Source organism: Apiospora aurea, assembly GCF_038362705.1.
Source record: "Apiospora aurea strain CBS 24483 chromosome Unknown utg000001l_segment0_segment0, whole genome shotgun sequence".
NCBI lineage: Eukaryota > Fungi > Ascomycota > Sordariomycetes > Amphisphaeriales > Apiosporaceae > Apiospora > Apiospora aurea.
Genome location: NW_027117388.1, coordinates 7,380,516 through 7,391,016, shown reverse-complemented (window position 1 = coordinate 7,391,016; position 10,501 = coordinate 7,380,516). Strand labels below are relative to the sequence as shown.

The window sequence follows — 10,501 nt, the reverse complement described above, 5'->3', positions numbered from 1 at the left end:
TATCTCCCTCTCACAAGCCAAGACATCGTCATGTTGTCTCGGCCACAGGAATGACGCCGGCCTTGATGGCATGCCGGATCGCTGGGTACACGGCTCTCGCATAGTTACTCTGCCGCGCGAGTACGTACGGAAGCGTGATCTTCCCATCCCACCCACCACCAACATTAGCGGCGTCGTCGTCGAAGGCATGTAGCACATACGTTGCCGAAAAGTCCATTTTCCAGGTCTCGGGCGCGTGCTCGCGTTGGCGCAGCCAAGCCAGCGCATCGGCGCACGTATTCGACAGTTCCTTGGGAAGCCCGTCGTCGGCATCATTGCCGTTTCCCTGCGAGAAGCGCGGCGCATACGGGCGGAAAAGCCGGACGGTATCGGCCAACTCGAAGCTGGCGGGCGCGAAGGCGCGGGGGTTCATGATGAGCACCTCGCCGGGGACGGCGTGCAGGCGGTAGGCCAGATCGGTCAGGATGCCGACGCTGATGGCCCAGACGCCGTTGTAGAAGGCGTCCATGGCCGCGGCGAAGAGGACGGCCAGGTTCGAGTGGGGTCGCGACAGCCAGACGCCCGTGTTCACGTAGCCCGTGTGCTTGGGCGCCAGCGCCGTGGCGCCGCCCACGACGTTGGCGAAGCCGGAACGGCGCAGAGGGGCCACGTCGCGGAGCGGTATGGCGTCCACGTCCAGGTAGATCCCACCCAGGTCGCGCAGGGCGTAGGCCCGGACGAAGTCCGACTTGGCGCCAAAGGTGTCGATCTCGACGCCCTGGGTGGTCAGCCGGGGGTTGTCGATGTACTTGGGCTCGAGGCCCGGGAGGTTGAGCACGCGCCGGCTCCAGTCGCCGCCGGAGGCCTTGGTGCGCTCCCACAGCTCGGGCGAGGCGTCGGTGTGGAAGTAGATCTTGTCCGGGCGGAAGAAGAGGTGGGCCGAGTAGACGCTGATGAAGACCTTGAAGTCGAGGGACAAGACGGCAGGATCGGCCAGCAGCCAAATGTAGTGGACCAGGTTGGGGATGGGTGCAGCCGTTTCATCGGCGCTCGGGGAAGCGCGCTGTCGCAGGCTTTGGCGAGCGGCGCCGCGGGGAACATGGGCAGGCTTGGCCGGTCCGGGTTCCAGGGCAACGAGTACGAGAGGTCGATGTAGGCGTAGAGAATGACGGCAAAGGCGGAAGCCAGCAGGATGGTGCCGTATCTGCGCCAGGCGCCCGAAGGTAGGTGTGGCATTGTCGCTGAGTGTTGGTCTACTTGCCCAACAGCAACTCAATGTGTGAACAAGCATTCGTGCTTCATTTCTTTTTCCCTTCTTCCTTTTTATTTTTTGTTTTTACACATTTCCAAATATGGCAAAAGACAATCTTCAGCCTGTTTGATGTTTTGCCAAATGTCAGGCCAGGCATCAAGCGATGGGAGGCGGTGCGCATGCAGTCAGAATTTAGGGCGTAAGCCAACAGCGGCAGCGGCCAAATCCCATGCTGTTATTGGTCGACTGAATCCACTAGCTGACTGTCGTGAGGCACTACGACGGAAAGACTGATTGATTGGTCGAAAAAGACAAACGATACCCGCTTCTATTCACCTACAGAAGTTCCTTATATCGAGCCGAAGGAGACATGGGGCAATGGTGCGCTTGCCCGCGCAGCGACCTCAGTTCAACCTCGAAACCCGGAGCTGAACCCCTCACCAACATGGCCAACTAAACATATCGTTCCCGCAGTCTCGTCGAAATGGCCTCCGGCAGGGAAGACTGGGAAACGGCCAAGTTGGGACTAAAGAGAGACTTGAAGAAGTTTGTAAACAGAAAATGGAGCAACCTTCGGACACCGCCGTCGTCTGACCCATCCACGCCGGCACAGGAGGCCGAGAACCAACTAGAACAGGACCGAAAAGACCAGGAGCTTCTCGAATGGGCCCAGCAACTGCCCGCCTTTCAATACCGAGCGATCCCGGACAAGGGCTACATCCGGCTTCTGGAGATAGTGCCGGCGCCCGACAGGGAATGGATCCAGGTTCGGGTATCCAACGTCAGTCTGGAGGAATCGGCGCAGACGTACGATGCGCTCAGCTACGTATGGGGAGACCCCGACCAGCCAAGGAGGGGCATCTCCGTCAACGGTTGCCACTTCGAAGTCTACGAGTCGCTGTACGAAATCCTGTTCAGCCTGCGGCCCAGCCCGGACTCCGCCGCGGCAGCGTCCAAGGTCGTCCTGTGGGTCGATGCCATCTGCATCAATCAGGAAGACGTGGCCGAGCGCAACGCCCAGGTGCCCATCATGGACAGCATCTACCGGAACGCACGCCGCACCGTGATATGGCTTGGCCCCGAGACCAAGAAGACCCAGCGCATCTTCGACATGTTGGAAACTCTCGCACAGGATAGCAAGACCGCCGCGCCGGACCCGAGCTTCAGGGAGCAGGAAACCCTGCCGCTTACCCTGATGCAGTATCACAAGGCCCCGCGTGTGAAGAGCTCCGTCGTGGAGCAATACGGCGGCGAGGAAAACATCTGGAGGGTCCTGAAGGCGACGTGGTGGTTCCGCTCCTGGACGCTTCAGGAGATCCTGCTGTCTACTAACATCACGTTCTTCATGGGACGGTATAAGATGGACTGGGAGGACTTTTGCGCCGCTGTCGACCATGGCTTCAGGCTGCGTATCTGGTCCACGTTGGAGCAAGGAACCTTTGTCAACAAGGATATACTGCCATACTTCACCATCAAGGACCTGCAACGACGCCTGGGCCTATACAGCTCCACAGACCGCAGTTCCGAAGCTGAACATGGCCCAGAGATCCTCCTCACTTTGCTGGAAGGGTGTCGGCAACGTGAATCCAAAGACCCACGGGACAAGATCTACGCGGTATCGGGGATCCTAAAGAATATCCAGAGGCTCAGCTCGCCTACCGACGCGGTGAATCAGGTGAAAATCGATGCCGACTACGCCAGCCCCGTCGTCTACGTGTACAGGATGATGTCGCAACAACTCATCCTCACGACGAAGACCCTGGACGTGCTAGGCATATTTCCCCGCTCGTCCCGACGGGGCCTACCGTCCTGGGTGACGGACTGGAGCAACTCGTCCTCGATGGCGGTGCCCCTGACGCGCGACGCCATGGACCACCCGCGCCGGACCCACGCCACGCGCAACACCCTCGCCACCGCGGCGCGCTTCCCCCGCCGACGCCGTGACGCTCGTGCTGCGCGGCCACGAGGTCGCGGCCGTGGCGGAAATCTCCAAGAGCATCCCGCGCTACGACTACACGGCCGTGCCCTTCGAGGCGGACATGGACGTGCGCGAGGCCAAGATCCGCGCCGAGGCCGCGGCCCGCGGCGACGAGGACCCGACCGAGTTCGCGGCCAGCGTGGCGGCGATCCGCGACCTCAAGGGCGAGTTCAAGAAGATCTTCACCGACGAGGCGCAGCACTGGCACGTGCTGATCCAGTGGGAGCGCTTCGCGGCGCGGCGGGAGCCGACCAACCCCCTGGGTACCAACAACAACAACAACAACAACGGCGGCGGTCCGAGTTCGGTGTACTGGAAGACGCTGTGCGCAGGCACGTACGCCGACGACGACGCGGGGGCGACGGCGAAGCTGTTCGAGGCCTGGTCGCGCAGCCTCGAGGTGCTGCGCCGGAACGAGAAGCGGTTCGGGTCGCTCGGGTACGGCGTGCACCCGCTCGCGTACGTGCTGTCGTCGGCGTGGGCGGACGCGGGCTTCCCCGAGTTCGCGCTCTACTGCGAGTGCGCGATCGAGCGGCGGCTCGGCTGGTGCGGCAACGGCTGGCTCGCGCTGCTGCCCGAGGGGGCGCGCGCGGGGGACCGGCTCGTCCTCGCCGAGGGCGGGCGCGTGCCGCTCGTCGTCCGGCCGGACGGGGACGGGTACTACACGTTTGTGGGGAGGCGTATGTGCATGGGATCATGGACGGGGAGGCGTTTGAGCCGGATAGGTGTCAGGATATCAAGATTTGTTAGTTACAAGAGGGTGTAATTGGTATTTACCAAGGGCTAAGAACGGGTAAAGTGTTGAAACGAGTATATATAGGGCTCCAGGTTCTATTGTAACTTGCCACATATTATAAAGATACGCTATGGCGACTCCTAATATTCCTCGCGGTGTATAAAAAGACAGACTCGGTCAGAAATTCGAAAGGTGACATTGCCAATGCTCGGGCTAAAGCGTATGAGCTTGCAACTGCTTCCCTCTTGCGTTATCAGTGGCATCGGATTTGGCCCGAGCAAACTGCCTGGCCGCGAGCGCTCGTAGGGCTTCCCATGCTGCCAGGCGGACAAAATAATTTCCCCCAATTTTCCGACCCCGAGAATGAGCAGCAGCCGTCGTTGACCCTGAAATGGCGCAGCCCGCCCCGGTAGCCAACGGGTAAATCACGCCAGACGTCGTCGTTGGGGCCCGTGATGGTGGTGCAGCAGGCCCGGGAGCTGCACGAAGGCGAACCTAATGAGTAGAAGAATTGAAATTAGTCACAAGCACGATAATTCCTTTCACTGGGAGATCTTTTACGTTTGCAGAATCGTGGTTATGGCGGTGGTTGGGGATGATGACGCTGTTCTGTTACTTACAGATATCAACGGAGTAGCCGGATACCAGGGAGTAGAGGGCGCCGAGGAGGGTGAAGGCGGCAGAGGGCTTCATGATGGTATTGAGGTTCGGGTAGTTTGATGTGAATTACGAAAGTGTATGTGTCACGTGTAGTAAATGTTGAATATGGATGGTGATTGTGAGCCGAGAACAGAACGAGCAGGAGCTGTCCGAGCCATATGTAGGTATTCATATCAAACAATTCGCCCTAGAAGCCGCTGAAGCGATGTTAATTCGTGATTCATTAAGTTGGCCCTGGTCCACCAGGAAGTTGGTGATATTGAAATGAATCGCAATTGCGCCCATCATGGGGTTCCCTACGATCGGCGCCGAGAAGCGAGTCGAGAATCCTTGCCCATTATTACTTGGAACCAACTCGGCCCGCCCTTGCTGCAGCAGCCGTTCCTCGAGCTTCGGGTCGATCGGTAAGGGATACGTCTACAGCGATCGCCTATCCCATTGTCAATCTCCCATAACAAACAACATAGGTAAAGCAAAGTTATTCCACACGGACTCATGTTATTCGCACGTCTTATATCTCACAGAATGGAAACAACTTAGGCTAGCCTAGTGCTTATTGGCTGGGTGGCTCGTCGACTCGGGTCATTGTGTCTCCTGAGCCAACCTGCCAGATTCCGACAAGCAGAGGTTACCCAAACAGCCATGACCAGGGAGCCAATGTATCCAACATCGTTTTCAACGGGCATGCCATAATGAGCATGGCATTGGTTACTGAAGGATGAAAGACTGTTTTTTGGAGTGTTTACTTGGGCAATTCTATGAATGGCAACTAACACAAGTATGTCCAATGGGAGTCACAAGGGCCTTAAATCTCCCAAAGACGTTAATAAATCTTAAATATCATGTAGGTAGGCTAGTACTACAGTTTCTCCTTACCCACCTCCCCCTTCGGCCCCGCGGGCCTCAGCGTCCTGAACGCCTCCTCCCGATCCATGACTTGAACCTGCCGCGCCGTCCCCTTCTCGAACCGCACCAGCACCACCCGCTCAAAGTCGCCGCCCCGCCCCGTCCCCTTGAGCTCGGGGCCCGGGCGGTCGAGACTCAACAGGATGCGCCCGTCGTCCGTCATCATGGTGGTGACGGGCGAGATGCACTTGTCGGCCCAGGGAATCTGGGAGGTGGGGTTCTTCAGGGACCGCGGCTTCTCGGCCGTGGGGACGCGGCGGAGGAACTCGACGAGCTCGTCGCGTTGCTTTTGGTAGTAGTCGGTATCGGGCGTGAGGGCTGTTGTAGTTGGCGACGAGGACGAGGACGAGGACGACGCATGGGGCGGTGGGCCGCGGCAGAACTGCGAGATCAGGGTCAGGAGGAAGGCCTGCGGCGGGAAGAGGATGATGTCGCCGCTCTGCTGCCTCGCGAGCCAGGTCGCGGCGTCCTCAAAGGCGGAGGTGGTGATCTCGGCACCGTCCGGGGTCGGCAAGACTGCTTCGGCGTGTATAGAATCATGGCCCATGGCTTCATCACCGACCTCCGACGGCGCAGAGGAAGGGCTTTTGCGAGGGAACGGGAGCATGTATATGTACATCTGCGTCGTGAAGCGCCGCGGTGTAGCCAGAGGCGTGACCCAGCGTGTGAAAGGCAGCAGGTTATCTGGAATGTTGGTCAGCACGAAACATTCATTAGTGTCATTTGATTGATGCTGGGGCCCGAGATGAAGAAAAAGCTCACCTATGTCAGCGACCCCACCAACCCTATCCAACCACTCCGTGAACGCGACCTCATTCCCATAAACCGCCCGGCGCGCCTCATCCCGCTCCCGCGCCGACAGCACCAACAACCCCTCTTCCCCTTCATCACCATCCCCCCCTGCCGCGCCCCCCTTCTTCCTGCGCGCGAGCAGGATCCCGCTCTCCTCGAACGTCTCCCGGATGGCGCCCAGCCGGTACGCCCGACTGTCGCGGTGCCGCGCCGCCACGTCGTCGGGCGGCGCGACGGGCCCGTCGTGGAACGCGGACAGGTTCCCGCCGGGGAAGACGTGCGCGGACGCGAAGGACCGGGACGTCTTGACGCGCCGCAGCAGCAGGACCTGGTTGGTGTGCGACAGCAGGATGATGCTGGAGCTGGGCCGGGGCTCGGCCGGCGGGCCCTTGTTGGGCGGCGGCTGTTTGGCGTCGGTCGAGTACATGCTTCCGACGCGTATCCTTTTCTCCAACCGTGGGATGAGGCGACAGCGGTGAGCCACTGAGGCTCTGGGGATGCTACCCGAGAGTCGGTCGCTGCCGACCGGACGGAGTGATGCGCAGGTGGCGATTGTCCGCCTAGTAAAATCCGAGTAATTGACAACACGAAATTCTTTCCAGAATCTCAGAGGTTTATGAGGGGAAGACCGAACCGTATAGTATATGCAATGCGACATATTCAAAGATTAAGATTTCGCGCCAGAATCATGGCGAAGTAAAACGTCTTTACCTATCATCGAGGAGGTCGTCCAAAGCCGTGCCGAGGTTCCCCTGGCAGTGCTGTCATAGTTTTTGTGGGCCTCATCACAACCGCCTGCCCCGCCTCCGCATTTTCGTCAAGCGCTAGCAGCCCAGCTTGAGCACGAAAAGGAGACAGATCATGCGCACCATATCTCGGGCTGGCAGCAGTCATTAGGTAGTACTCGAGAAACGCCAGCCAATCAATCTTGTAATCGTATAATATAATTTGTGCATAAAAGAACGGAAACGGAGTCTATCGCAACTAAGGGATGTATATACAAATGGATATCATTCATTTCGTGACTCAATGCCGTACACGCTCATAAACCCAACACCAACACCAACCACCGTAGGCAACAAACAATACGGCAACGAAACTCAATACCGCTTCCTCGACCCGCCCTTCCCATTAGCCCGCCACAAACAAATAACACTCTTCGACTCGCACCACTGCTTCACCTGCGCCGGCGACACCTCCGCATCATAGCCCACCCGCGTCAGCGCCCCCGCGTTCAGCCACGCCGCCAGGTCCTCGAGCACGACGGGCGTGTACATCAGCATCAGCTCGTGCCACGACGGGTTCTGCGGGTCGCTGGACCGCGGCGCCGACGTCACGGCCTTGGTGATGAACGTGAACGACGAACTCTCCTGGTCGGTCGGCGATAAGTTCAGCGACATGTCGGCCGCGTCTTCCGAAATGGAGAGGTCCAGTGGAGGCGGCGACGAGAAAACCGGGTCCGGCGACGATCTGCCGTCCGACACCGACAAGACTTCCTCGTCGTCCGAGTCGGCGATTTCAATCTTCGTCACTTTGGATGCTGCCGCCTTGCCACGCCGTACTGGAGTCGTCACTTTCTTTGACCTGGCTGGGCTTTGGCTACCAGAGTCTTTCCGTGAGCGACCTCGTCGCTTTGGTGATTCGGGCGCCACTGAAACGGGTGCGACTGGCGCCGTAGAAACCGTAGAAGCCGTAGCTGTAGCATCTTTTTTCGGCCTGCCACGAGGTTTCTTGGCCGGTGATGTTGCCGTGGCAGGCGGCGCAGAAGCAGGCGGCGCCGTTGCTGCTGCGTTGGGTGGAATTGAAGAGGAGTTGGATGTGGTGGGCCCGGTGGGTACTGCGTTTGCCGGTTGTTGCTCGTCCCAGCATTGCTCGAGAAGCTTAATCATGGCTGCCCGACGCTTCATCGGTTTGAAGCCATACGTGCTAATCTTACGGGAAAGTTGCGCGTCGGTAAGTATTGTGAAGTCAGGGCGCTTCGATTTGACAGCTGTAGCTGGACGTGAGGGTGGTGGCGGCGGCACCATTGCTGACGCATCACTACTCGGCAGAGTCGTCCGTGAACTTGGTACAGCCTGCTGGGACTGGATGGCTTTCGTAGTTGATAAGCTAGAAGGACCAGCTTGCGATTGTAACACGATTTTGCCGATATCTGGGAAGTCGTTGTCCGTGGGAGAAGCCTCCGGGGCAGGAGAAGGCGACCCTCTAGTCGCCTCCTCTACCCCATCGCTAGAGTCTACAACCCTAAATTCGAGCAAGCTTCCGTCAACGTCTCTTGCCCCTTTGTGCCAAAGACCCGATTTATCGTCCTCGTCTTCATCATCGTTCACTTGGTTGGAGGCCCGGATTGCGGCTTGAAGGTCGCGAATCACTTCAGCTGGTTCGTCGGTCTGCAGCTGACTGGAGGTGCCAAACAAAAAGTCCACATTCGAAGCCTGCTTCATCGCCGAGCTCGGCGAAAGCAGTATCGGATCCTCGGCAGTCCCTGCTTTCTTCTTCCTCGGTTTGGCGGGCGCCTTCTTCTTCTTGCCCTTGCTTTTCGTCTCCTGGTGATCCATGACGACCCTCTGGTGGTCAGCCTGCGCCTTGACGGCCCCGTCAAAGTCGAAATGCTTCAGGAGCGTCTCCGCATTCCCGGGCGCCAGCAAAACATCAGGGAGCTCAGGCAACTGGTAGGGGGCGGTGGCCAATTCGGTGATGGTGCGAATCTTCTTCTTTTTCTTGGCAACGGCGGGCTTTGTAGGCGAGGTCTCTGTCGAGCGCGACGCCTGTTCGTTCGCCGGAAGATCATTGAGCTTGCGCTTCTTCACGAACTCGGCAATCTCCGCCGAGGGTTTCGCGATGGGTTCCTTCTCCCCGGGCCGGGCAAAGTCCTGACACAAGTTCGAGAAAACCTCCTTTGAGACTGGTGCCTTGCTACTCGACGATAATAGTTCGCTATTGTTGAGGCCATCTGCTGGAGGTGGTGTCCAGTCCCTTCGTCTTGGCATGGCAAGTTCAAGTGGCGCAGAAACCTCGGTCTCGTCAGTATCAGGCGCACGCGGCGGATTCGGTTGGTGCAAGTCCGGCTCGACAGGCTGTAGGGTTTCTATAGATTCTACGGCCTTCCCTTTCTCCTTTGTAGGCGCAAAATGTCGTGAAACGGTCTCGGTCTTCTTCTTAGCCTTGCTCTTGCTTGTAGTGGTTGACTTTGTCACTCGACTCGATATCGTGGATTGTGCTGACTCGGCCTTTTTCGATCTGGACTTCCGCACTGGTTTGTCTGTAGGCGACGACGATGGTATAACAATGGGCTCCTGCGGCTCTGATGCTGTCGTTGTCTCCGATTTGGGCTGTGCCTTCGTTGCGCGCTTCCTTACGGCTTTGGGCTTCGGTTTCGGAGACGGTGACCGCTCCGCTTCGACGTCAACATCAGGGGCCTGTCGCAGCACGTCTTTGGCACTAGTGAAAGAGGTGAGCGCTGTCGCTGGTATCGGGGCGGCGTTGCTGCCGCTTCGCAGCGGTGCAGGTCGTTTCGAATGCTTCTGGGCAATCTCGGCCAACGAAGGCATCTCCGGCGAGGAGGAAATCATCGCATAGTGCTGTTGAGCCGCTGGCGGCTTCGCAGGGGGTGACTGAAAGACGTCCGCGGAAGCCATTCCGACCTTGTAGAACTTGGTCGCCTCGCGCAGGGACTTGCCAGGAATGCGACGCGCGCATCCAGCAGTGAGGAGGCGCTTCAGATTGAAATTCGGACACCACAGTCATAAAAGTTGAAATTGAAATAGCATTAGCCCCTTCTATTTGGAGAACAGGACCTGAAGAGAAGTAGAAGAATTACTGCATGTTTCAAGGCCACACTTTACTGCACTTAGACAACAGGAACTTGGAGCAAGCCGTGAACGGCCAAGTCAACAATCAATTGACCGTTCCGTAGCGGGGCAGCAGAAGCACAGGCACTGGCCACCCGCTAGACTCCGCTAATGATCAGTCGATTCTTGCCACGAACAAAACGCGAGGTCAGGTGTTTGGTGAGCTTGGGTGGGTTACAAAAAGTCGGGCACTAGAGCCACAAAGATTTCAGCCCAAGCCTCAAAGCCACGAAGCCACACAAAAGATAAGAAGCGCCACAGGCGATACGTACTTGTGCCCCAAGCCTTTCCCGGATTAGGTCGCAGTTCTGCCCACACACTCCCACTCACGAAAAAGTCCAATCCCC

At 58.3% G+C, this 10,501-nt stretch overlaps 4 protein-coding genes across 4 annotated transcripts; 1 reads left to right on the top strand and 3 right to left on the bottom strand.

Annotated features, from left to right (window-relative positions):
- Positions 1-28: 28 nt before the first annotated feature.
- PG986_002260 (uncharacterized protein) lies at positions 29-1,215 on the bottom strand (the record flags this gene model as incomplete). Its single annotated transcript, XM_066838482.1, has 2 exons — positions 29-1,028; positions 1,079-1,215. The coding sequence occupies 2 exons, from the start codon at positions 1,213-1,215 to the stop codon at positions 29-31; spliced, it is 1,137 nt and encodes a 378-aa protein (XP_066707375.1).
- A 500-nt stretch (positions 1,216-1,715) lies between these two features.
- Positions 1,716-3,975, top strand: PG986_002259 (uncharacterized protein; the record flags this gene model as incomplete). The annotated part of the gene is made up of 2 exons (XM_066838481.1): positions 1,716-3,176; positions 3,199-3,975. The coding sequence occupies 2 exons, from the start codon at positions 1,716-1,718 to the stop codon at positions 3,973-3,975; spliced, it is 2,238 nt and encodes a 745-aa protein (XP_066707374.1).
- A 1,489-nt stretch (positions 3,976-5,464) lies between these two features.
- On the bottom strand, positions 5,465-6,730 carry PG986_002258 (uncharacterized protein; the record flags this gene model as incomplete). Its single annotated transcript, XM_066838480.1, has 2 exons — positions 5,465-6,195; positions 6,274-6,730. 2 exons carry the CDS (start codon positions 6,728-6,730, stop codon positions 5,465-5,467), a joined length of 1,188 nt encoding a protein of 395 aa, XP_066707373.1.
- Positions 6,731-7,403: 673 nt separating this feature from the next.
- On the bottom strand, positions 7,404-9,941 carry PG986_002257 (uncharacterized protein; the record flags this gene model as incomplete). Its single annotated transcript, XM_066838479.1, has 1 exon — positions 7,404-9,941. The coding sequence occupies one exon, from the start codon at positions 9,939-9,941 to the stop codon at positions 7,404-7,406; it is 2,538 nt and encodes an 845-aa protein (XP_066707372.1).
- Positions 9,942-10,501: the final 560 nt, after the last annotated feature.